The 25,552-nt window shown below is 53.7% G+C and overlaps 2 protein-coding genes across 6 annotated transcripts in view; one reads left to right on the top strand and one right to left on the bottom strand.

The window, feature by feature from the left end:
* The first annotated feature begins 37 nt into the window (after positions 1–37).
* On the top strand, positions 38–22,442 carry Nsg1 (neuronal vesicle trafficking associated 1). 2 transcript variants are annotated; one of them, XM_057773202.1, is made up of 5 exons: positions 38–309; positions 667–821; positions 3,883–3,999; positions 15,148–15,258; positions 21,344–22,442. In XM_057773202.1, exons 2-5 carry the CDS (start codon positions 693–695, stop codon positions 21,542–21,544), a joined length of 558 nt encoding a protein of 185 aa, XP_057629185.1. In that variant the 5' UTR covers positions 38–309; positions 667–692; the 3' UTR covers positions 21,545–22,442. The 2 variants fall into 2 exon arrangements, with proteins under 2 accessions (XP_057629185.1, XP_057629186.1); XM_057773203.1 differs by lacking the exon at positions 38–309 and adding an exon at positions 368–582.
* The window catches only part of Stx18 (syntaxin 18), a 107,512-nt gene continuing 104,402 nt past the window's right edge, over positions 22,443–25,552 (bottom strand). For 2 of the 4 annotated variants that reach the window (XM_057773197.1, XM_057773198.1), the window contains 2 exons: positions 24,667–24,747; positions 22,452–23,947 (listed from right to left, as the gene is read on the bottom strand). In XM_057773197.1, the coding sequence (XP_057629180.1) occupies positions 23,852–23,947; positions 24,667–24,747 (177 nt within the window). In that variant the 3' untranslated portion in view covers positions 22,452–23,851. Of the gene's footprint in view, positions 23,948–24,666; positions 24,748–25,552 lie in introns of all 4 variants that reach the window. The other 2 variants (XM_057773200.1, XM_057773199.1) reach the window with 2 other exon arrangements.

Raw genomic sequence — 25,552 nt, 5'->3', positions numbered from 1 at the left:
TCTGGTAGCGCGCGGGGTCCCCGGGGGACACCTCCCCTCCACCGCAACCGCGTGCTCCTTTGTGCGGCCGATCCGCGCGCGGGCGGCGCTGCGTCAAGGCGGAGGCGCATCGGCGCGGCCCCACGCGCACTCCCGCGCGCGGCCCCCGGGAGCGGCAGGAAGGAGGCGGCGCGCGGAGGCGGGAGGCGCAGAACCCAATCGCTGATCCCCCGGCCGCGGCGCCGCCTCCGCCATTGCTGCACGCGGGAGCGGGCGACGCGGAGCCTCGGAGCGCGCTTGGAGCCCAGACTTGCCGGAGCCGGGCGTGGGGTGAGTGCGGGTGGGGAGTGGGGCGGGCGGCCGAGCATCTCTCACGCTGAGGGCCCCGGGAGACGCGCAGGAGGCCAGCGCGGCGGGACTGGGGACGCGTACGGAAAGCCTGGGGCACGGGTAGCGTTCCCTCTCTCGCCCCTCTGTGATGAGCCCGGTGCTCTGCGGGATGAAAGTCTAGAAATGCCCATCAATACACAGCCTGGAGATTCTGATGGGCTGCAATCGCCGCGTCCCTGCCACCTCTCTCGGGAGACCAGGCCGGGACAGCGGGTGGGTGTGCGAGTCCTCCTGGCTGTGCCCCGCCCCGCCCCGGCTGCCGCTCGCCCTGACCCCCACCGGGTCCTTCCTCCGCAGGCCGCAGCCTCGTGTCTTTCGCAACCATGGTGAAGTTGGGGAACAATTTCGCAGAGAAGGGCACCAAGCAGTCTCTCCTGGAGGATGGCTTCGACACCATTCCCTTGATGACGCCCCTCGATGTCAACCAGCTGCAGTTTCCACCCCCGGATAAGGTATGAGCCCCCAATATTCCCGCGCTGCTGGGTGTGCACCCCTAAATCTTCGGCTGCAACCGAAACAAAAGAAACGCCTTGTGCGCTTTGGGGATGAGAGGTGGGGGCGGGCTCAGCCAAGACGAGGAAGACAGGGTGAGCCCCATATACCCTCATGATTCTGATTCTGGCTTTGGTGATGATGGAGAGCCCCTGCCTTGGATGACACCTTCGTCTTGGCAAGATACCTTAGTGAAAGGCCCCCTCTTGATTTGGGGGGGAGTCTAATGAGGAGCGATTCTTGTTGGTGCAGAAGCCTGGGAGGTCAGGGGTGAGCTGGTCCTTAAGCCTTTCGGGGTGGTGCGGTTTCGGCTCCACTTGCCTTACTGGGTGTGTGCTCAGGAATAGAGCCCCTTTCCTCTTTGTTCCTTTTGTAAAATCTCCAGACCTGAGCTCCGGCTCACCAAGCTAGTGTAACCAGGACCGTCTTCACCGTGGTGTATTTTTTTCCCCTCTGACTTAAAAACTCCCCTTTTGAGCACTACATCCTGTGGGATATCATTGCTCCATAAAGATATTTTCAAGCCATAACCTTTAAAAACAAATTCTTTCCTTAAAGTCGAAGATGGCATTGCAACACGCGAATGTAAAACCACACACCCTGCATCTCCAGTCCCTCCACACAAAGGAGCTTGCTCACTGTTCCCACATGCTTTTCTATTTATTGTCTCAGTTCGTTCCGAGAAAGAGGCTTGGACTCTGGGCTCTGCAGTAACTGGGCCCTAGTAAAATGGGGTGTAGGAGGGCTCTGCCATGGGTCTTCTTGCATCCCCAAACTTAGCTTCCCAAACTGATTTTGTCCCCTTAATTCTATAGTCTAGGTTTTTTTTGGGGGGGGCGGGGAGCAGGCAAGGGACGGGTTGCATGTGTTTTCATTTTGAGAAGGGGCAATTAGCTGGTCATAGGGGTGCACCCCACGCCTCAGCTGTTGACACAGCTCTAGGAGGAGCAGGGCTGTTGAGTGGTCTCCACACTATGGTGGCTGTCCGGGTTGGGTCCTGAGTACCCCTACCCCTCCTGCCTTGATACAGCCAGCCAAGAAGCACCAGCGGCCTGTGCCAGGAACTCTGTGTCCTGAAGCGGCACCTCTATCAGGTGATTCCCTTTACTTGGCCCAAGCCTCCTCTTTGCCCTCAGTGTGTTCCATTCCAGAACTGCCTGGCATGGTCAGCCACAAGGAGGAGGGCTTTAGGCTGGACCCACATTCTGCCAACTGCCCTGTTGCTCGGGATTGGGCTAGGTGACTCTGTGAGGTACTGAGTCTCTTCTCTCTTGGGGTAACTGATGGGAATGCTTCAGAAAAGGGTATTCCTGTGGGAACAGGCCCTTGAGCTAGAAGGCTTCCAAAGTCGCAGAGGAAGAGACAGATTCTCAGAGTTCACCTAATGCACCCAAGGTCATGGTGCTGAAGGTCACTGGCCTCTGGGGTATGGAAGTTTCTAGCCTTGTTACTTAGTCCACCCTGCTTACAGTTGGACACCTCTCATAGTTGGACAAGATTCAGGGAGGTGGGGGATGTGACTTCTGCATACCAGAAAATGCCCTAGGGCAGAGGGCTGCCAGTCCCATCAGGAGGAGCCTTGCCTGACATAGGTTAGGTACACTTGCCGCCCGAGACCCTGTTCTGTGCACTTCATAGGTTGAACTTCAACACGCTCGTGTTGCTGCACGGCAAGCACCATCAGTGCCCTCGTTTGACAGACATAGCAATGAAGATGGAGAGGTTTAAAAGGCCTCTCCAAGGTCACCTGTCAGCCAGTGGTAGATGCAGATTGAATTCAGGTGGCCTAGATGTCCTCACACTCACAGTTCTGGATGACATAGCCTCATGCCCTCCAGGTCGTGGCTAAGATATGAAAAAGCTCCAGTACGTGGAGTGGTCCAGATGTGTGCTCAAGGTCACAAGGCTACAGGGTGCAAGTGGGCTGTGAGGATGGCAGGGCGGTGCTCAGTGCAGCCAGGAAGGTGATGCCTGCAAGGGGTGCATGCCCCTCCTCTCTGTCTGCTTCAGGACAGTGGCATGCCAGGAGTGAAGCCTGACAGAACGGGCTGATGCTCAGGGCTCCCTGCCTCAATGCCAGGCACAGGCCACTTTCTCCACCATGACCACTCTTGAGGCTGGCTCCACAGGTCAGGGCTGGAATGGAGAGTTCTCCAGTCACTTGCCTGGGGCCTGTCCTGAGTCACTCAGTTCCCTTCATCCCACTGTCAGGGCAAGTGAGTGTCTCCCAGAAACAACGAAAGACAAACTCTCTCCAGGAGAAGTGTGTGGGGGTTGGTTCTCTCCTGTCCCATAGCCACTGCTGGGCACCTGCTCTGGGGAGTGAGTTTGGGGATTAGAGGTGAGTACCTCCTTGACCTCACTCTCCCTATCCAAGGGAATCAGAGAGGCAATGAATCCCTGACAGAGATAGGGCCGGGGAGGTCAAGATAAGAATGTCCCTGTGGGATGCAGCATGAGGTCCCCAGTAGAGATGAAGTTGCTAAGGCTTCAGGGAAGTCTGTACGGGGCAGATGAATGGGTTTCTAGGTTCACAGGAGAGAGAGTGGAGGAGAAGGAAGGGAGACCTTTCAGTGTTGTGCAATCCAAGAGGCTCCCCAGATCAGTTTATTCCCAGTCCCTAGTTCTTGGGTGCAAGCCTGTCTTTTTCAGTGACACATACATCCAGCAGGTGGGCAGCACAGAAAAGCCAGTAGGAAGTAGAGGTGTCCTCCCCACTGGTTCAGGGCTCTGCTGCCATGGGTACTTGGTCTGCCAGCCACTAGTCCTGTGGCCTTGGCCAGTGAGCATCACGCCTCTGTTCCCTGATTCTGCACTTTTCCTGGGACTGCCATAGGACTGTGAATAGGCAGTGCATCTGAAAGTGCCTGCGTGGTCTTCTCAGCGGAAGCTGCTCTCGCTGCCTAGATGAATGGTGGGTACCTCGGAACGTGACAGTCCCAGGCTCACCTGCTCAGGGCAGATGTGTCCGAGTACACCTGGCTTCTCACTGACCATGTACCTCTCTGTTTCCTGGCTAAGGTTGTTGTGAAAACTAAGACTGAATATGAACCTGACCGCAAGAAGGGGAAAGCGCGTCCTCCCAAGATAGCTGAGTTCACTGTCAGCATCACCGAGGGGGTCACCGAGAGGTTTAAGGTGAGTGGTCGCAGGCTGAGCTGCCATCTTTAGGTCAGGAGGCACCCGCCAGGCTACACAGAGGTCTTTTTAGAGGGACAGGAACAGGATGGGATTTCACTTACCCAGGCTGTGCAAGCCCAGCAGCTTCTGGCTCCCGACCTGGAGGCTCTCCATGTAGTTCCCCTCCTTTTTTCTTTGTTTCATCCTCCAAAATAACCACACATCATTTATTTTTATAACAGGGAAAACTCATCCATGAACTTCCCTTTAGGCAAAGGCAATAAACATAAACAGACATTTGCCAAACATCAAAATATTTGCCTGACCGTTTCAGGAAGGAAGCAGACACCCTAAGGCACTTATACCATCCAGGCAGGGGTCTGTGTCATGCCCCCTTGACCCTCTGGTGCCTGTGCAGGCTCCCCTCTCCCACTTCCCACCTCTCGAGAATGGGGAGGGGGCTGCAGGCTCATTGGTTCCAGCTTTCTTGGTGGAGCTGTGACCAGAGTCTGCTTGGCTGCAAAGCCCATGTGATCAACCTCCAATCCTTCTTCCCGCTTCCTCTGGTCATGGCTGTTGAAAGGGGTGGTGTTCTGGTGAGCCCTGGTGGGAGGAGCCTTCCTCACAGCAAGGGTGTGTGTCCTCTAACGTGGTATCTACTGAGGAACAAGCTGGGCTGTTGGTATTCTGGAAACCCCACTCTTCAGGAAAAATGTAGGAGAAAGTAAAATCATGGCCAAAAAGCCCTTATTTGGAAGAAGACATCCTCAGACCTTGAATAGTGGTCCTGGATGGATGGATGGATGGATGGATGGATGGATGGATGGATGGATAGATGGATGGACGGATGGACGGACGATGGATGGTTATCCCTACTGGCATGTGTGAGCAATCTATTCATGGGTGTGGAGGCACATACCCACCCACTCTTGGCACATGGCAAAGCATCTGTATTATCTCCTGTTTGATTCTTGGGTGATCATGGGAACTGTAGAAGACGAACTTGGGCACCAGCCCCAGTTCATAGCTGCAAGGGAATCGAGAAGAACCGAGTGCCTTCAAGGAGTATTGAGTACAAATCCCTTCTGCTTCCTATTGCTTCTGTCTGCTGTCTGGGTCTGCCTGGAGCAATGGGTTCCATGAATGTCACTATCCTCTGTGTCCCTGGTGTTTGCTTATAGAAGCTCATCTGACCCTCCCAGCTTCCTTCCTCTTTCTTGCTAGAAACAGGTACTGCTTTCGACATAGGGACCTGGGATGAAAAGGTACAGAGGTCTGTGTCTGCATCTCTGTGGGCATGGAAGGGTGTCGAGTATGCTGACCCGCTCTTCCTGGCTCAGGGGTTGGCTGTTACCATGTTTGAGGTCCATGACCAGTATTAGGATGGATTAATTTGAAGTCAGCATTTCTGTTCTACTCTGGGATCAGCATGATTGTCCTCTGTTGCCCATCAGCATCATGGGTACTTGAGATCAGGTGCAGGATTGGACGTGAAAGTCAAAGTGATGCTGTCTGAATGTCATCTAGCCTGAACGTGGCCTGGTTTCTCAAGTCTGATTGAACTTTTGTCCCTGTCACCAGATAAGGTCAGTGAGTAGTGTGGTACCCTCATATCTTCTCCATCTGTAGAATATCTCTGTGTGCCAGGCTTTGTCCCCTCTGGTGTTGTTGGTTGGTGTTTTTCTCACATGCTCACCTGAGGCAGGTCCCTAGGTCCCTTGCCTAAGGCACAGGTGACGCACATTTGGCCCCAGGGCCCTAGGCAGTCATGCTGGGCCTCTGTGTGGTTACCTGGTTTCTGTTGCCCAGAACCTTGGGGCTCAGAAGATTCAGGAAGACCTCAGGCAATCTCTGCCATCCCAGTGGGGTGGCTGCCGGTGTGAGGAGGCTTGCCTCACCTCTCTTGCTATCTCCGGGTGTCTGGGAAGATATTGGTTACAGGTGGGACCCACTCGAGGATTGCTCTGTGCTGCAGTCTTGCCCAGTCTCACGTGACTGTCAAGTGTTTCCGTAAGCCTAGCTTCTGTAGCTCCTTTAGGGCTCGCCCCGGGATGGCTGGGAATCCCCTCATCTCTGGTTCTAAAACCAGCACCTCCATTATGAACGCCCGTGACTTGAGCTCCGGCCCTAGGCCGGAATCTGTCCCTCTCTCATCTTCCCCACTGAGGCTCCCGGAGATGAGCTTACCCAAGTCCCTACGGCCCTCTGCCAGGAGGTGGCACTTCCAGAAGCAAGCTTTTATCTTGTTGGGTCCACAAACGCTTCAGGGAGTAGGGTGCCATAGTTCTCTCGGGAAGCCTGCTCTTGGGTTGTGGCGTTAAAGGCTGTGATTTTGCAAAGGACATCTCACCACACCCCTTTCTTCTGTTGATTCCAACCCTGCCCCAGAACTACCACTGCCGCCTTGTTTCTCATGGAACCCAGGTCCCCCTCCTGCTCCAGCAGCCGAGTCAGATGGTACCCCTGACAGTATCCCTTCCCTCTCACGTTGTACTTCTGTGTCCTTCTAGCCCCACCCCCTAGCTGTCCTCTTTTAAGAAGCTGGGCTAGCCTACACCTCTCGCTGGGCATGGGTCCTGTGATTTGATATCCCAAGCAGGTACTGAAGAGTGGTCTCCTGAAGCAAAAGCCCCATGATCTGGCTCATGACTCTGAAAAGGAAACCAGGCCATAGGAGCCCCCTGAGATGTGCATATTGGCCAAAAATGAAGGTGTGGGGCCTGTGTGTGCAGACAGCACTCATGAGTGGCCCAGGCCAGCACCGTCAGAGTCCTCGATACCATTTCTCTGGCGCTTACCGCCTTCTCAGGAGGAACTGGCTAAGTAAGTGAGTCACTCATCCATCATTCTGGTGGACTCCTGTGGAGGGGCCTTGGCACAGTTTCCAGGGTGTCCCTGTGGGCTCCTTAGCAGCAGGCAGCTCTCTGGATCGAGCCTTCTTACTGGGTCAGGGATGGGGCTCTGCTCACTTGACAGCTGTCACAGGGTCAGCGGATGACCAGTCAGGAAACGGCAGAAGCGGGTGGCATCTCTCTGAGGAGGCTGAGGTAAGCAGCCTCCTGGGGGGGGGGGGGCACTGAGGGCTGACCCTTGCTTTTGTCAGATCCGAGATGCTTTGGAACCAGAAAATGTTAGTTTCTTCCATGTATCTGGGAGTTGCATTTTTGCAACTCCCAGATACATGGAAGACATGCATTTTTGCCGGCTCTGCGATTGGATTACTGTCTCCCGAGGGTCTAAGCTTTTCTTGATGGTGCACGGTCTGGTACACAGTGGCAGAGACATCTGGAGGGCTGGTGCCCTTTGGAAATGCTAAGTATCCACCTTTCTGGGAAGTTCTCTTGGTCTTTGAGACTAAGTGATACTTTCTGCGTTCCTGAGTGCACACATACAATAGGTCATGTGACTTCTGCGCACAGCATCAGCCGGTTAAAGCCTTCGGGTCTTTTCTGAACATGGGGGTTTGGGGGAAAGAACAGTCTGTCTGGAATCAGGGACCCACCCCCTGACCTCCCACCAGGGATTAGTCACAGTGGTAGGAACAGCACACCATTCTGATGGGGGTCTGGCTCTTTTCCTCTGCATGTGTGCAAACCCAGGGAGGGAGGGTCTGCCTTTTAAAACCCTGAAGCCACAGGCAAGTTGTGTGCACCTGCGAGCCTCTTTGCCCTTTATTTGTATTGTTAAGGTGTGCCCCTCACTCTTAACTTCTGAGGGCACCCTTGAAACCAAGTGTCTTTTTGGATATTACATTGTGGTTATCACTGGAGGATTAATCTCTTGGCTGCGAGGTTGCTAGGTTGGTTGCTAGGTAACAGCTGGTGTTGTGGGGGGGGAGGAGGCTTTGTAAGATTGCTACACAGGGATAGCAGGATGAATCACCCTGTGGCAGCCAAAAGCCTAGGCTTCCAATGAGGCTCGAGTCAATGGGAAGAGCAGCCATTTAATTCATCAGAGGTGTTTTTACACTGAGAGTAAAATGCAGGCTAAGATGTTGCTCAAGTGAACTAAACCTAAACATTAAAAACAAAACACCCCACTTACTTGTTCAGGCAGTGTGTGATGGGCTGCTGGGTCTGCTTCTTAATGTCCAGGAAGACATATGCTCCACAATGAGGCAGGCTCAGGGAGGGTTCTGCCAGGATTCTCTTCGGCTCTTTATGCTTTGTGGCTTCAGGATGGAGAGGGCTGACTGGGGTCACACACACCCTCTGTTTAAGGGTTTTGTGATGGAGCCACACCCCTCCCTGGTACCACCACCACTCTAGCCTCGAGAAGTTCTAAGGCCAGCCTTGCACACGACCGCCCTTGAAGGTCAGTGGAGAGATAGGAAGATATCTTAGCAGAGGCCACTTAAGGATGGTCCTCAACGCTGGCAGTCGATGCTGCAGTGGACGTGACCCTTGGCATGCTCTCGCAGATGATGCTGTGGGTGGTTTGTTTCTCTCTCTCGTATCCTTAATGACCTTGAGCTTCCTGTGTGCCTGCTTTCCACACTCTCTAATAATCCCCATGGCAGGTTCTAAGTCACACCTATTAACTGTTTACGAACGGTGATGCAATTTTCCTGCATCTAGTAGAGCGTGTGGGGGGGTCTTGGTTTATGGTGGCATTGGAGACCTTGGGAACTTATTTAAGTACCCTGATGACTTGCAGCTGGGGCCACCCACGTCTGCAGCTGCAGAACCTGCAGATTCTGGGCCCAGCTATGGAGTAAGGGCTTCATCCCAGCTCAGGTAAGACATAGGTTGAATCACCTTGGGGTATGTGTCTGTGTTCTCTTCTGTGTAGTACCTAAAATATTTAGCTCTGTAAACACTTGGAGGTTTCAGGATTCAGTTTCTGAGAGGGTTTTTCTCCTTCCCTGTACTGCATTAGTCAGCAAAAGGCTCCTTTCCTCCCTTCCCCCTCCTCCTGAGGGATGGAAGACAGAGACAGTGAGTGACCTAGCTCCATCGACCTGCTCGGCGGCCTGGGGCCTTCGTGAGCCTTGTTTTCCTTGCCCTTGGTGGCTGCATCAGACCACTAACCTTGCTATCCTCATTAAGGAGCAGTCCCAAGGTCGGTCTGTGATGGTGAAGGCAGGACTCAGACCCATATCTTAGGACACTGACCCTGTTGGTGGGCTAGGCATAGCTCTGCTGGGATTCTGCTGGCTTCTGCCTAGTGGGAAGGGCCGTGAGAACAGGGCAGCAGTCAGTGCCTTGCATGCCTAAACTCTTGCACTTTGGTGAAGGCTAAGTGGACAATGGTGCTAAACAGTAATTGGCAACCAAACTTAGTCTAAGCACCAAGAATGCCCCTTTCCTGCTCCACTGAGGGCACCCTGAGCCCCCTCTTCTCACTGGGTCACACCCTTTGAGTCTGCTCAAGTCAGAGCATCCCTGGGTGAGACTGGGGAGGAGAGGAGGCTCAGGATGTGACCCCAATGAGGAGAGGGGTTTCAGGGTGGGACCCCAATGAGGAGAGGGGGCTCAGGGTGTGACTCCAATAAGGAGAGGGGGCTCAGGGTGTGTGTGACCCCAGTGAGGGGAGGGGGTTCAAGGTGTAACCCCAGTGAGGGGAGGGAGTTCAGGGTGTGACCCCAGTGAGGGGAGGGGGTTCAGGGTGTGACCCCAGTGAGGGGAGGGGGTTCAGGGTGTGACCCCAGTGAGGGGAGGGGGTTCAGGGTGTGACCCCAATGAGGAGAGGGGGCTCAGGGTGTGACCCCAGTGAGGAGAGGGGGCTCAGGGTGTGACCCCAATGAAGAGAGGGGGCTCAGGGTGTGACCCCAGTGAGGAGAGGGGGCTCAGGGTGTGACCCCAGTGAGGAGAGGGGGCTCAGGGTGTGACCCCAGTGAGGAGAGGGGGCTCAGGGTGTGACCCCAATGAGGTTAGGAGGATAGGGGGCTCAGGGTGTGATCCCAGACTCTTGTCTTCCTCCTCTGGCCCATTAGAAAGAGTGGTAAAATAAATATTAAAAACTCACCATTTCAAAGTACAGTGTAGTGATATTAACAGTCACCAAGTTGCCCACTGCCCCACTGTCTAGAACATCTTATCATCTCAGAAGCTGACCTGGATACATCAAGCAGCGAGTCCCCCCTCCCCAGAGCCCCCAGAAGCCTCTGATCTATTTTCCAGCTCTGTAGTGTGAGTCTTCTGGACACATCACAAGAACAGATACATTGTGGCATTTTTCCTTCGTCTGTTGCAGCACGCATTGGCACACTTCATTCCTTTTGAAGGCCAAGTGATAGTCCGTTGTATGGACGTACCACACTTTCTGCATCCACTCAGCCATCTTTGGACCATCTTTTGGCAGTTGTGCAGTGTTTCTTTGTATCAACTTTTGTTGGAAGACCCGTTTCCTTTTCTTGGAGGTACATGCCCAGCAGTAGGATTGCTCCTTGCCATGATCAGTTTTGTATTTTATGTGTTGTGGAACTGCTACCATTTCCTGTGTCAGGGCCACCGCTTCTCTTGCTGTATCAGCAATGCTCAGGGTTCCAGCGTTGCCTCTGTGCCCCGCCATTGCCATGGGTGTGACTGGACATCTCCTTGTGCTATGATTGCATTTTCCTGATGCCTAGCCACACTGACCTGCCTCCTGGGAACTTGCCACACAAGGGCTTATCTAAACTCCAGCTCCATGGTGTGCCAATGGAGAGCCGGGTCAGCTGGCTCATGGCCCCACTTCTGCTCTCTTCTGACAGGGCTGTTCTCTCTGATCTTCACCTCTCTTCTCTCACCTCCCAGTGAACTCTTTATCCCTTGAGAGTGGTTCTCCTCTAGGAGGTCTCCAGAGTGACCAGAGCTGCCTCGGTGTCCTCTCTGCGGCACTTTTTCTTTGCCTGTTCTGAGTTGACACCAAGGTGATGCCGTAGAAGTGCATGGCTGCTCGGCCGACTCTTGAGATGGAGCCACTTTGGGTGCCTAATGTCAGGTCCCCTGAGAAGGTTCCCTTATGACTTGGGATTCCTAAGATGGGAGAAGGTAGGATCTCTGATTTGAGGCACTGTGGGCTCATGGGCCCCTCCATAAAGAAGATGAGAAAAGAAAATGGTGACAGGCCTGGTCTGAAGACAAGCCTAGTCCGTCTGTTATATACTCCTGTTATATCATCTCTCCCTCTGATACAACACACACTTGTCTGTTTGAAAACAAAAGCAATACGTGGGTCTCATGGCAAGGCCTGCAATTCCAGTCAGTTGTGAGGCTGAGGCAGGAGGATTGCCAGTTCATGGCCAGCCTGGGCAACTTAATGAGGCCTTGTCTCCAAATAAAAAATGGACCCAGGCACTATGTCCCCTGGGAGAGATATAGACCAGAGGGTAGCTCTTTGTGAGTCAACTTTATTCTCATTAAAGGACTCTCTGGGTTTTGTTCTGGCTCCAGAGAAGGGTAGGAATCACCCTGTCTGGAAGCCTGTGGCTCTCTCAGCTTCCCCAGGTCACAACGGGAAAAGCTGCACTGGGTACAGCTCCATCCCGTGTGAGAATATTTAATAAAACCAGAATGCCTGGACCCCTGCAAGCCATATTCATGCTGTGCCTGGGTTTGCTCTAGGTGCCAGAGGCCTAGGTGCCAAGGCAGGCTGTGTGTGAGCCTGCCCTGTGGTGGGGCTCCAGGGCATCTGTGCCAGCCTGCCGGGTGGTGGGGCTCCAGGGCATTTGTGCCAGCCTGCCCCGTGGTGGGGCTCCAGGGCATCTCTGTCAGCCTCCCCTGTGGTGGGGATCCAGGGCATCTCTGTCAGCCTGCCCTGTGGTGGGGCTCCAGGGCATCCGTGCCAGCCTGCCGGGTGGTGGGGCTCCAGGGCATCTCTGTCAGCCTGCCCTGTGGTGGGGCTCCAGGGCATCCGTGCTAGCCTGCCGGGTGGTGCACCTTCCTTGCTGTGGTGAGGCAGAACTTCGTAAAGAAAAGGGTCTAGTGAGGCCTAGCTGCTCACTCATGGTGTCAAGGACATTGAGAGAAGGGGGGAAGGAGAGGAGAGGGGGAGGGGAAGGGAACAGGGACAAAATGCTCCTTCAAAGCACCCGCCAGTGCTCACTTGTCCTAACCAGGCCCACCTCCTAATAGCCTATTAACTATGGACTTGCCCATGGAGTAGCTCACGGATGAAGTTGGCACCCCTGCAATCGTCCATTCTCCTCGGTAGTTCTGCCAGCTGGTGACCAACTTCAACACTAAACCTTTTAGGGGAACACTTTGATGTTCAAAGCTACATGGCAGCCCAGTAGCCTCAGGTTACGGGGATTCTGCCCATAAGTGGGATCCTCTGTTAGTGCCTGTGACGTCCACCTGGGCAGCATTCAGCGGTTCTGATGTTCAACTCGCACCCCTGATATTTGCTCTCACTGCTCTGGATGAGGCTCCTGTGGCGTTAACACACAGCCACAGCCGAGTCCGGTTTTGTCTGGTCTGGGACATCTTCATGAGATTCTTCCATTTCTCTTCTTTCATGGCCCCTTCCTGGTGCCTCGCTCCTCTGATGTCCTGATGACCCAAATGAAGGTGCCCCCTCTTTGACATCCGGGCCTTTGTCACGAGCCAACTGTGACATGATTTTCCAGCTTCTGTGTGGAGGCTGCAGCATGCGGTTAAAGGCCTGGTGTGCCCACTGTGTGCCTGCCTGTGATCCGCTGCAGACCATAAACATCAGTATGGAGCTGGAACCCCCTTTTCCTAGATGAGACTGAGAATCACACGGTGCCCTTCTGGGACCATCTTCCTTCCGGCGCCTGCTGTGCAGGGCTGGCTCACCTGTGCCTGCAGGTCTGTCTGTCCTGCAGTTGATTGGAGGATGAATGGAGGAGGTCTGACTCTACTGGAGGCAGAGTATCTGCTTGTCCTTGTAGAGAAAGCCTCAAGGAGACTGCCCAAACCTGAAGGAATTGCAGACGTCTGACTCAGTAATTTTGTTCCGTGTTCTAGAATATTACCCACTGTCTCATGGGCATGTATATGTGGGGGAGGGGGGTCATGAAGGTCTCCAAACTGGGACACACCGTATTCCCCTGGAGTTAGGAAGGAGCTCCTGTTTGGTTATTTGATGCCTGCCTGTACAACTGGGGTCCAGAACAAGGCGGGGCTGTTCCAGACCCTTCCTGGGCCCCAGAGACGGGCCAAGGCTTTGAAGGGTGGCAAGATGGGAAGACACAACCTGAGTGCTGGGTGGGGTTGGGGTACCTGCAGAGCAAGTGTGCGGGGGAGCTGTCTTCAAGGGAGGTGAGCCAGGCCTGTGCTCCGAACACAAGTCCTGTGCTGTCCAAACAAAGCAGCGCGAAGTGGGGGAACCTCCGAAGCATGCTCTCAGGCAAGAGAAGTCCGAAGTTAAAGTGTGTGTGTGTGTGTGTGTGTGTGGTGGTGCACACCGCCTCTGAGCCCTGTTGTGTTGCGAAGTTACTGCCATCTCTAAGGCTGTTTGCGTGGCGAGAGAGGCAGTATTCCAGCCGCCATCTGCTCGCGGTGTTCCCGCTAGTGCGCATCTCTGCCTTGGTTCTTTTTCTTATAAGAATACTGGTCAGACTTGACAAGTGCCCATGCTAATGACCTCATCTTAACGCAACCTCATTTCCAAAAGAGGCCCCAGCCTCAGGCACTTGTGTGGAGGCTAAAGGACAACTTCCAGAAGTCACTTTCTCTCACGGGCCTGGTGTTGAACTCAGGCCGTCAGGTTTGGTGGCCAGCGCCTTGACCCCTGGGACCATCTTGCCACCCGGACATATTTTATTTTGAGGCAGGATCTCAAGTTGCCCAGATTGGCCTTGAATTTGCTGTGCAGCTGGGGATGACCTTGAACTTCTGCGCCTCCTGAAGTACCTGGGTTACAGTTGTGCGGCATCTCCGGGGCTCATCCCTGTGGGCAGGGACTGTGGGAGGAGAGACGTGTGACTGGGGTCCCGCCAAGTTGGATTCCTGCCAGACTGTGTTTCTGGGTGAGGCGGCCTGGGCTGAGATCCTGCTCTGCCATCTGTGGGACCCTGAGAAAGTCAGGGAGATGGACAGTGGTTCTAAGAGCAGCGGCCAGAGTCTCACTGCCTTGGTGTCCAGTGTTTAGACACGGTTGTCTCTCCTGGACCCTCCCACAGCCCTGGCAGTGGCCTCTCTGGACCTAGCACTGCCAGGGAAGGTGGCTGTTACTGGCAGCCTGGATGTTACTCCTCTTTTTCCTATACATTAGCTTCCTTCTTCCTCAAGGTCCATACTTACCTCCCAGGGCCAGAAGTTTATGTGCTTGCTGTGCCATCAGACCCTTGCCAGTGTTATCCCCATGGGCGCCTTGAGCCCCGAGACTTTGGGGTTCACTCCTGAGTCAGGCATGAGCTCTATGCACAGGTTCTTCAGATGGATTGGTGACAGCTCCAGGGCGGGGTCACCTACGCTGTCCTGAGCAGGGGACAGTTCCTGGCTGCTGGCGTAGTAAACAGGAAGCCAGCAATGTCCAGACTGGTATCCATGGTACCTGGCCCCCATGCTGGCTCCTGGGGTATGTCCAGGGATCCTGAACCCTTCAGCATGTGTCTTCACCTCACCCCTCTGTCACCTCAAGACATTTGTCCCCACCACATTCCTCAGCAGCCAGGTGGGCATCTCAAGGTCCAAATATAGTAACATCTGTGGTGTGGGACCACTATTGCTTGTACATCTGTGAGTCCTGTATCACCTACACTGTTGAAGCTTTGTGCCTACCCAGCGCTGGGCATTCTAGTGTGTAGCTTACGAGTTTCTGCCCTCCGAACACCATAGAGAGCAGAGATGAGGGCAGAGCTCCTGTTTATATGTATATGGTTCCAGCATGAGGTCTGAGTGGCAGTGTCCTCACACTGAGACCGGTGTCCGAAGAGGTTTGTGGAACAGCTGTTTCCTAGGCGACTAGGTACTCAGCTCTGTAAGTGGGGGACCCTGAGTGCAGCCCAGCCCCACTTCTCTGTCAAGGGTTCAAGTTGTCTGGGAGCCATGGGGCCATGACTGAGGCCTTCTTGTGGCAGTGCCCAGAACTTTCCTTGTAGCCTGGACTACTAGAAACACATGAAGATGACATGCTGATGAGCTGGGAAGTTAAGGCCATGCAGAATGTCCAAGAAAAGGTTATTCCCGTGGGTGCACACGCCTTGCGTTGTGACTGCTTCTGCTGGTCGGCCTGCTGTTTGCCTGGCCCCACGGTGTTCCTCACCTCTTCCCACAGGTCTCTGTGCTGGTTCTCTTTGCCCTGGCCTTCCTCACCTGTGTCGTCTTCCTGGTCGTCTACAAAGTGTACAAGTATGACCGCTCCTGCCCTGATGGCTTTGTCTTGAAGGTAAGGCTGTAGCCCCCAGGGGATGCCCTTTGCACCTCTTCCCTTCCCAGTCCCAGGATGTTACAGCAGTAGGGCCTTGGCTGTGCACCCACAGTGTGTATGTGGGGGGGGGGGGGCTTGCTAAAGACCATGCCTGTGGAGCCCGGAAAGAGGGTCACTGGGAAGGAAACCCCTGGCTTATCCCTAGGGAAGAGTCCCCTTGGGGCAGAAAATGCCAGCTGATACTTCCTCCAGTACCTGGTGGAGGATAGGGGACAGTGACCAAGAGAAAGGCCGTGCCCTAAGCCACACAGAGGAGCTCTCCTGCCTGCAGGTGGCTCTTGGGCTTTTCTGCAGGTTCCACCGCAGAAGCCATGTTGGCATCTGGGCTTTATGCACACATGGGAATGTTCTCTCTGCTTCTACGCCTCCTTCCCACGAGCCTGCTGTTGACACAGATGCAGTTTTACACAGGACAGAGGACTAAGGAAGCAAAGCTGAGGGCGGGAAGATGGGTGGAGGTAGGAGATGGAGCAGAGCAGAGGCGCAGCCACTCACTCGCCACAGGCTCCCCGTCCCTCTCACTGGTGTCTGTTTCTGAACTTTCCAGCTGACAGAAAATGGTCCTGGGCAGGATTCGGCACTGCTGCAGTGGAGACAGAGCAGGCACTGAGTGTGTGTGCTAGCACGAAGGGCTCGTGGATCTTTGCTGGATGTATGGGTCTGGGTTTCGCTGAGGTGAAGTTTCAGTTCCCTGGCAGAGCAAGTTAAAAGAGCTGAGATTTGACATGTTCCAGCCAGGACCTCCTCCTCCTCTTACACCACGAGGTCCTCCAGGGCTTCTGACTTTCAGCCCCTCCCTCCTTCTGCAGCGATTGTAGGATACCTGCCACATTAGACAGCTCTGGCCGCTCAGGGTGCTAGGCCACAGCCAGGAGCCACTGACGCAAAGACTGCTTTCCTGAGGCCCTTCTGGTTCAAGGAGCACCAGGCAGGCAGGCAGGCACGTATACACTGAGTGAGGAGGTCTTGGCATGGAGTATGAGGTCTGCCCTTTCTAGAAGGTGGTCCACACTGGGGCAGCTTCTGACGCATGGGACAGAGTAGATGAAGTGATGAGAACAGTGGGTAGACTGGGGTGTGCTTGGTGGGAGAGTGGCAAGCGTACAGCTAGACTGTACCCTGCTCAGCACCCCGATTGCCTAGCAAAGATCCCAGAAAAAGAGGGTATGGTGAGGATGGTCCCTTGGGTCACCTGGAGGTTGGGAGAGGCAGGCAGGGACTGATGGAAGAGGTTGCCACAGTGGGGCAGGGAAGAAAGGGTCTGGATGGCAGACACAATGTGAGAGGCAGACTAGTATGGCAGTGGATGGACAAGAAGATTGAATTAAGGAGGCCAGGAGGGACAAAGTGGGAGGACCTGGCCGAAAGCTGGGTGACTCAGAGGCTGGAATCACAGGGAGCAGTGGTGCCTCTGTGGGGAACAGGATGGGCAGGAGACAGCTTCCTACTGCAGCCCATTGTTCACAGATGACAGGCCACTCCACCGGCCACAGAGCTGTCCTGGCTTTCCTGTTTGGTCTGCCCCATTGTCTCCGGTCTGGGGCAGGTCCCTGCCCAGCACAAGAGGCTAAAACTTCTGGTTCCATTCAGCAAACCCAGATGCTGTGGGAGAGGCTGGTGCAGAAGGATGCTGATGAAGAGGAAGGCCAGGATCCAGGCTGACGTCAGATCAGATTCCTGGCAGTGTGGAGGGAACTCAGGATCTGTATGGATAAAAAGGCCCTAAGGGCTTGTGGTCCTCAGCCCCGTGGGGATTCAGAACTCCATAGGCAGTTCTGGAAGTGCACTACTGTGGGCTCATACATTCTCTACCAGTGTCTTAATGCGGTTGCAGTTGGCGGCAGTCTGGGTGAAACAGCTAGGTGTAAGGGGCCATGCTGGGTGGGTGGGGCAGGCTTTCCTCCCTCCATGTTTTGGCATATGCACATTCCACATCTTCTTGGGGTGGAGGGGTGGTCGTGAGGGCTGTGAGCCATACTCACCCTGGACGCACCCAGAGAGCCTAAGTGGGGAGGGTGTGCCTCCTCCCTTTTACCCATGGGAAACAGGGTTCAAGGCTCTAGGTCATGCCCTTCATTTTCTTCACCTCTTCTGCATATACTTTCTAGGGGCCTCTTTAAGTGTAACCAGTGTACCAGCTGAGCCCTGGGAATCTGGCTGGACAGGATGCCTGGGTCGGGGGAGGGGAGGGCCTCAGAAGCCTGAATGCTACCAAGAAGCCCTTTTACCACAGCCAAATGGCCCAAGCTGAGGCGTGTGTGGAGGTAGGTAGACGAAGCCAGGGTGGTGATGTGTGCCTTCAATCCTTGCACTCAAATGGAAGCAGCCTGGGCCATAGTGAGACCCTGTCCAAACTCCTCAGTGACCCTGGCCCAGGCCATATGACAGTCATGCTCCTTCCAAGACACCCCTCTATGTGACCTAGGCTTTGCATTTTATTTATTTGGCCAAAAAAGAGGTGTGAGAGCCTTTCTCCATGTGGGTACAGACTGAACATCTGTGCACCCAGCTCCTTCTGCTGTTCTTGATAGCATCATCCCCTCAGAGGGCCTCTGGACGTCTTTGGTGGCCATGTTATGTGGGAGGTGTCAGACGCCACCTGCTGTCCTCTTTCAGCCGAGCGTCTGGAGGGCAGGGCCATTTCCCAGCTGCCCTCAGATGCCTATGCCTGCGCCAAGCAGTTGCTGTTTCTGGGGTCTGGGTCACCTGCAAAGCTCCAGCAGGGTCCTGTGTTGTATGCCAGACTGGACAGGAGTAATGGTGACTGCAGCCTTCCCCCCACTTCCCCAGGGACTGGGGAGGGGTATGCGTCGAGGACAGAGTGAGGGTGGTGCAGGCAAGAAGAACTTGGTCAGCCGTTTCCTTCTGCAGTGTAAGGATTTCCTTGCACCAAGCTGGGGTCAGGACACTCCAAGCTGTACTCTGGAGGGTTCTCGGAACATTTCATCTATCTTTGGCCACACTCTGGCTTCTTTCTGAGCTGCCCCATGCTAACTTTGGTCCTTACTACAAGAGCAGCCAGGCTGTGTGGCACACCAGCCCCATTTTAAAGATGAGGGGGCTGAGGCTTTGACAAGAACACTTGAGATCTCAGCTGGGGCTGTGGCCTGGCGCTAAAGCCAGGCTTTTGTCTGTAGCACTCAGCTTCAGCCAGTGCTCTCCCGGGAGGTGCTGCACCAAGGGCAGGGTCAGGGATAAGCACCCTCCACTGCTTTTGTGGAGCTAGCTCTCAGCGCTCCCGCGAGCCTGTGGGCGTTTCTAAGCTTTATACTTCAGGATCTAGGGAGCTGCTAAGGAGACCCCGGTCTCCACAGGCAAGGGCTCGTCCTTTACAGCGTCAGCCACCTCACCAGTGGCTTTTGAGGAAAGGCACAAGGGATGGCAGCCTAGGAAAGAAAGCCTTGAAGCTGGAGCCCCAATTATATTTGCACAGGATCCCAAGTGCTCACTGGGCCCTGCACTGTCGCCATCCATCCTGTCTGAACCATTCATCACCTTCCTGTCCCCCACAGCGATGATCCACAAGCCCTGCCTGCTGGCAGCTCTACCAGGATTCCTTATAAACCCCTCTGCCCCTCCTGGAGAGGCCAGGTGACCTTGCTGAGGGACCTGCAGGGCTGTTAATCAGCACCTGTCTAGGTTCTTAACCACCTGCTGGCCGCTCCCCGCTGTCCAGGCCCTACACCCATAGCAGGCTCTTTGCAGGAGGGGTCCTCAGGAGAGAGAGCTCACTCCTCCCCCAAGAGCAGGACCCCTTCCCCAAGTAGCTTCCAGATCTGCCTAGATGGCTGCTCTCCATGACCGCAGCTTCCTCCATCAACGTCCTTCATGCTCCGCCCTGTCACACCGAGCAGCAGCAGCAGCAGCAGCAGAGTAATGTCAAGTGATGCAGGATTCAGAGGGTGATACTACATTCCAGCTGCAGTGGCCTTTGGCTCAGTAAAGGACCACACACCTGGAGGCCAGGTCAATGTCTTGTCTTCCTCAGTTATCTCTCTCCTTTCTCTTTTGGAAGAGGGTCTCCCACTAAGCCTGGCAGCTAGGGATTATGGGTGTGCCATCCTCTCATACTCCCACTGTGCAGGCCAGAGCCACCCTGAGTGCTGTTATCTCCACCTCTGAGGGTTGTGAGGGGCGACGGTATGGTAGCTGCCACACCAGGAAGCATGGGTGATTAAGCAGAGTTGGCCTGCACTCCTGAGGCCAAGTGTTGCCAAGGCAGGGACGTAAGAGTGCTAGCTGGACCGTAGATGCCAGTGGCAGATGCTGGAAAGAGCAGGATGGACCCACTGTTCTCAGGGTGAGGACGATAGAAAGGTCTGTTTCACATTCTTTATATCCTTGAGCTGGGTGGGGATCAGGGATTGACACCCTGGAAGGGTGGCCCAGTGTGTGGTGGAAGATGGCACTGACGGGAGGCCCCAGCTGGAGCTGGCCTCTAGTATTTACTTGTGTGGTCCTCACATCTGCTTCAGCGAGCCTCGTCACCTCTCTAGGCTCCACTTTTCCACCTAGAAGATGGACTGAGTGGCATGAACCTCACTGTGAGAGAATTGGCTTGAAAAGTACAGATCTGGCCGGGCGGTGGTGGCGCATGCCTTTAATCCCAGCACTTGGGAGGCAGAGGCAGGTGGATCTCTGTGAGTTTGAGGCCAGCCTGGTCTACAAGAGCTAGCTCCAGGACAGGCTCCAAAGCTACAGAAAAAACCCTGTCTCGAAAAAACCAAAAAGAAAAAAGAAAAGTAGAGATCTGGTATAGGCAAGAGGGAGTCCCCTCTCGCTGCCAGTGGATGGAAAGAAGGCTTGAGATGCACAGGACGTAAGGTAGGGCACCCAGTTGGGTTGCCCCATGAACCTGCCCTTGGCTTTCAGACTCGGGCAAAGTTCCCAGGAGCTACTTCCTAATATCTTGGGCTCTCTGTCCACTACACTGGAGGGCTACCCTGGGGTTGGGGATGGAGACATCCAAGAGAATAACTCAGCCTTATTTGTCATGGGGTGAAAACCCAGAAGGGCTCTAACAGGAGTGGGTTCTGGGCTGTGGCCTTGGCTGGGATGCCGGACTCACTCCTCAGGGAGACATTTGAAATACAGATGGACTGAGCACAGACTGCTAAGCCGCTGTGGGCTGGAGATGAGTATATTATGGGTTTAAAACTCTCAGATAATGGCCAAGGGCTCCCCTCCCCCCCGACTCAACTGTGGGGTCTCAGGTTCCCACCCGAGCAGGCTTCGTGATACCAAGCTTTGGGTGGCTATACATGAGTGACAGTGGCTTCAACAGGGTGGGAAGCTTATTGGTCTCAGAAGTCCAGATTGGAAGGCAGTACAGGGACTCATCTGGAGCTCGGGTCCCATCTTTTCCAGCCTTGTGGCTATTGAGGTTTTTCCTCTGGGCGGTCAGAGCTGGTTGAGAAGGGGATGTGAACAGTGGTGGGGACACACTGCTCTTTGGGAGCTAGCCCCAAAGCTGCTTGTTACAACCACTCATATTCTCTTCGTCTGAGGTTAGTCACATAGCCTAATAGGGGCCTAGGGCAGGGTAGAGATGCTGCCATGCGAGGTGCATGGCTCAGCTCAGAGGTTAACTTGCGGGAGCCGGTTCTTTTCCTCCTACCACGCAGGTCCTGGAGATTGAACTAGTGTTGCCAGGCTTGACTGCAAGCCTCTTCACTGGCCCCCAAATAAATCCTCTTGGTGCTCTTCCTCTTATTTCGGGTGGATTGTCTGCAGACATGTCAAAAGTGTCCTTGCTTCTAACAGATGAATAGCCAAGGACAATCAGCCAATTAGAGACTTGGCGAAGGGAGGCTGCCTATTACACCTATCCCCGGGAGCCCAGGTGCCCACTGCAGCACAGCCAATCTTCTAGACAACTATGCTCTCAGAGGGCAGGCCCCACTCATCTGTCCATTGTTAGTGTTTATTCCTGCAAGATCAGGGAAGATGCTTAGAAGCTACTTCGAGGGTGGGGATATTCGCTGCAGACACACGTTGGCCACCCCTGCACCTACCATCATATCCATGGCCTCCTGTCTTACAGAACACCCAGTGCATTCCAGAAGGCTTGGAGAGCTACTACACGGAGCAAGACTCCAGTGCCCGGGAGAAATTTTACACTGTCATAAACCACTACAACCTGGCCAAGCAGAGCATCACGCGCTCCGTGTCGCCATGGATGTCAGTTCTGTCAGAAGAGAAGCTGTCAGAACAGGAGACTGAAGCTGCGGAGAAGTCAGCTTAGCAAGCTGGGCGGGTTCCCTACAATGTGTCACTTGAAGGCAACAAAGGGACTTTGAGGGACATTTCATTAAATATAATTACCGATAATTTAGAGGTTACTCATTTACGGTGCAATTGCTTCTGTTTGCTAATGCTGCTTTGCAAATAAAACCTGCTGCGGACCACCCACAGGCATAAAAACAAGCACATCTCAGCATTGCTTAGAGAGCTTGATGTCACTGTCCATGCTGAGGAGTTTCATTTAGCTCCTTCACTGGGATTCACTGGATGCTGTCAAAAGGTAATTTACACTAGATATGCCAGGGGTCAGGCCATCAGAGTAGTGCATTTGGTGGGTTTCTTTTTTCCTTTATGCCCCTTTGCTATCTGCAGACCTTACTCCATAGCCATATCTAAGTGATCCTGTGCTTTGCTGGCAGCAGTACTGACTGCCAGGATGCACTGTTAAGTGGCACAGAGAAAGGAAAGTGTGCACCATGATGCAACTCTGCCAGCCTCTTGGGAGGTTCTCTTTGGTGTGTGCACTGAGCAGAGCACAAGGTTGGGGTGGGGAGGAGCTGGCTCTCGGCCAGGGGGTGCAGAACCTGTTTTCCTGGGGGTGGGGTGTCTTCTGGTGTTGTGCTAGATAGGAAGAAACCTCACTGGCCCCTTTCTTTCCTGTTATGAATATGTTTGCACGTACAGCCCTGTATGCAGGTGGGTTTTGGTTTTTCATTTTATTAGCTGGGTGGGTAAAGTGAAAATGTAATTTGGGTAAGCCAGGGCTACTGTAGCTTTTAATCTGTGAACAGATGTGACTCCTGTGTTATGAGAAGGGGGCAGGACGGCTGGTGGGGGGCTGATGTGGCACCTTGCAAAGAGAATATCTGAGTCCTCAATCTTTGTAAGAAAAGTATGTTTATGTTTCAATCCGAATCTTGACATTAAAGTATATGTTTACAAAATCACCAGTAGGTAAATGTGTAAGACAATTAAATAGAAAAAGCTATTCATGTTGTTTTCTTCATGTTCTCAGAATGTGTTGTTTCCAGTGGGCATGTCAGAAGTTTCAGTGTTCCTTAGTAGGTCAGAAATAGATGGCAAATAGTGTGAGATTCTTTGTGAACCAGCATGGTGACCACCGTCAGCCACACTGTTGTTTCCTGAGGTGTGCTACTGAGACAGAATATTTTATTGTTGGGGTGTTCCAAAACAAAGACCATGAGCTCAGCACGGGGCAGGGGAGTGGCGGGGTCACACAGTCATGTGCTTGAAGGGCGTTGGGAAGCTGTGAGGAATGCACAAAGAGCAATAAACACGTGCCAAATCTTGTCCTGCAGAGGGATCTGACTCCCAACCATGTGAGTGCAGCAGGCAAGCCCCACTGTGCTTTCTATAGCAGCCCTTTACCCACTGTGGATCCTCCCAATGTACCTTCTCACATTCCCTGCAAATAAAGAGCTCGTGGGTACCTAGCTGCACACTGGATTGTCTGTACTCATGCGCTTCAGGAGGAATTGTGTGACATCAGGATAAATCTGTGCAAAGATGCAGCTGTGTCCTGTATACTTCTAGTTCTCAACAGGCAACCAACCACACAGTCTCTTCTGGAGGGGAAAGTGTACAGGGACAATGGCAGAAGGCCTGCTCTTCTGAAATCCACACCCTTCTTGGAACACAAGCTTCTGAGAGCCAGTGGCAGGAAGCCAGGTTTCATATGACCTAGGCCCTGGCTTTGCTGTTCACATGCTGGGAGCCAGGGCAGGAGAGAGAGGTCTAGTGGAGGGCACCAGAGTGCCTGTCCGGCCAGGTGGCATCCAGAGCTGCTCAGTGGAGACTCACTGACTGCAATAAGTGGCTGTAATTGCATTTATTAGCTTGACAAGGCAGATGTGAATTATTTCCTATGACAAAGGGCCACGTAGCGGCACATATTAGACGCCATAAGGAAATAAGAACCAATGACTTTAGAAACATTAGGTCTGTTCTTCCCTGAAGCTACTGGTGTGGGAAGGGCAGGAGACGAGGCCCCAAGCATTGTAATGGGGATAGCAGGTGTGTCAGATCCCTGCCCTGCTCTGCCCCGCCGTGCTTGTGACCTCTCCTGGAGGTGCAGCTCCTGACTGCCGAGCCCCATTACCCTCTGCCCCTGAAGACTGTCTAGGGCACTTTCAATTCATGCATTTCCACGATCTCATAGGTTCCAAATATCGGCTTGGGGGCGACGTCTCCCCAGCCCTTGGACCTTACATAGCTGCGCAGCAGATGAGACACATGCTGGCGTGTGGTGTCTGAGGCAGCAGGCAGGCACAGGTGCAGCTCTTGTGGGCTAGCTGTCATACCAGTCAAGGAAGAGTAAGGAGAAGGAACACATCACAAGGAAGAAGAGGATCCACACTCGGAAGCCGGCGTTGTTTTTGATGGCCTGGTAGGAGGAGCACAGGTGTCAGAAGCCCTAGATAGGTGGCTTAAGTAGGAACAAAAGCCACCACGCATGGAGACCTGACAGAAAACAAATGGCTTGCAATCCATTTTAAAATTGCATTTCTCTCTGTGTGTGGGCAGAAGGGAATGCAGGTCATGGTGTGTGTGGGGTGTAGGGCCACATTAATTCTGTGCTTCTACCATGGGATTTCAGGAATCAAAATTAGGTTGCCCTGGTTGGCAGCAAGTACCTTTACACTGAGCTCTTGCCCTTCATCCTCTTCGGGTGGGCAGAGCCTAACCTCCCAGGACTCAATTCCCCACGGACTACTCAGGTTTCCCTGTGATGCTCTTGTCTTGTAATGGGACACTAGGAGGTCTGAGTTTCAGAGGGCCAGATGCCCTCCAGACAGTTTCTGGGCTCTTGCCGTCAGTGGGCTTAGCCTTGTCTTCGGATTTGTCTTGGCCCAACTTGGATGTTCTCCCACCTATACTGTTCTTACAGGGCCAGGAACTACTTTCTCTTGAGAATGAGCTGAAAGTAAGCCAGCAGGTCTTCTGAATACATGCTCTTAGGCTGGCCCTGACCATACACCATGGCTACAGCTGCAGGATGGGCCCTGAGCTCTACACAATGCTCTTGGACATCCTCACCAGTGAGACTCGGCTGCTGGGACACAGTGATGTGCCAAATCAGACCCGAGAGCCCCAGGTACCCACCTCTCGGATGTCTTCATTGCCTTCCTTGATGTTTTCCGTTGCCCCCACAACTAACTGGTGAATGTTGTCGATCTCGGTTTCCTATGGAAAGTGTCAGATAAACCCAGTCATCTCCTCCCCACCAAGAAGTTATCCTCCTGCAAGTAGTTGCTGCCATGTTTCCAGTTCTAGAGGCTGTGCATATACAGCCTGGGAATGCTCACCTGACAGGTAGGTAGGTACCACCCAACCCAAAGAAGAAGAGAAACTCATGGCTCAGAAATGTTTACGAGCTTATAGGAGGCCACACAGTGTGAGTGGCAGGACTAGAATAAGGCTTTTGTCGGGCCGTAGAGCCTGCACTGTCTGCTACCTATCAACTCTCAAGTGTCACCTGTCAAGTGACAAGGACAAACATGATCTGCTGATTCTGGACTGGCCACTCCCACCAAGCATTCCATTTATTCTTCATAAGGTCTAGAAGTCAGCTTCAAAATGGTCCAGACTTTGAAACACACTAGCTACCCAAACAACATATTTTAACACACTGCTAACGGGGTAAGAATTAAATATATGAATTGTTGGTGACAAATGCCATGGACAGATGCTGAAAGAACATGGAAGTGGGGCTGCTGGTCCTGGCTCATGAGACCATGCTATAGGAGACCCTACCACATTGCCTTTGATCTCCCTGCTGAGGTAGGTGTGCCCTAATGTGGGTTTTTAGGGAGCCCTGCCTGATGAAATGCTGCAGAATGGAAAGCACGCTTCAACCACCCAGTTCCTAGCAGTGACATTACTGGAGTGCACATGGACCAGGACACATGGGTAGTGGAGAATATCAGATCAGGAGCTGAGAGGTTTGCCATAAACAGCCCCTAACATGGAGGTCCAAGAGGCCCTTGGC

Source organism: Chionomys nivalis, chromosome 6, assembly GCF_950005125.1.
Source record: "Chionomys nivalis chromosome 6, mChiNiv1.1, whole genome shotgun sequence".
NCBI lineage: Eukaryota > Metazoa > Chordata > Mammalia > Rodentia > Cricetidae > Chionomys > Chionomys nivalis.
Note: the sequence above shows the minus strand (reverse complement) of the source record. Positions and strands in the feature narration are given on the sequence as shown.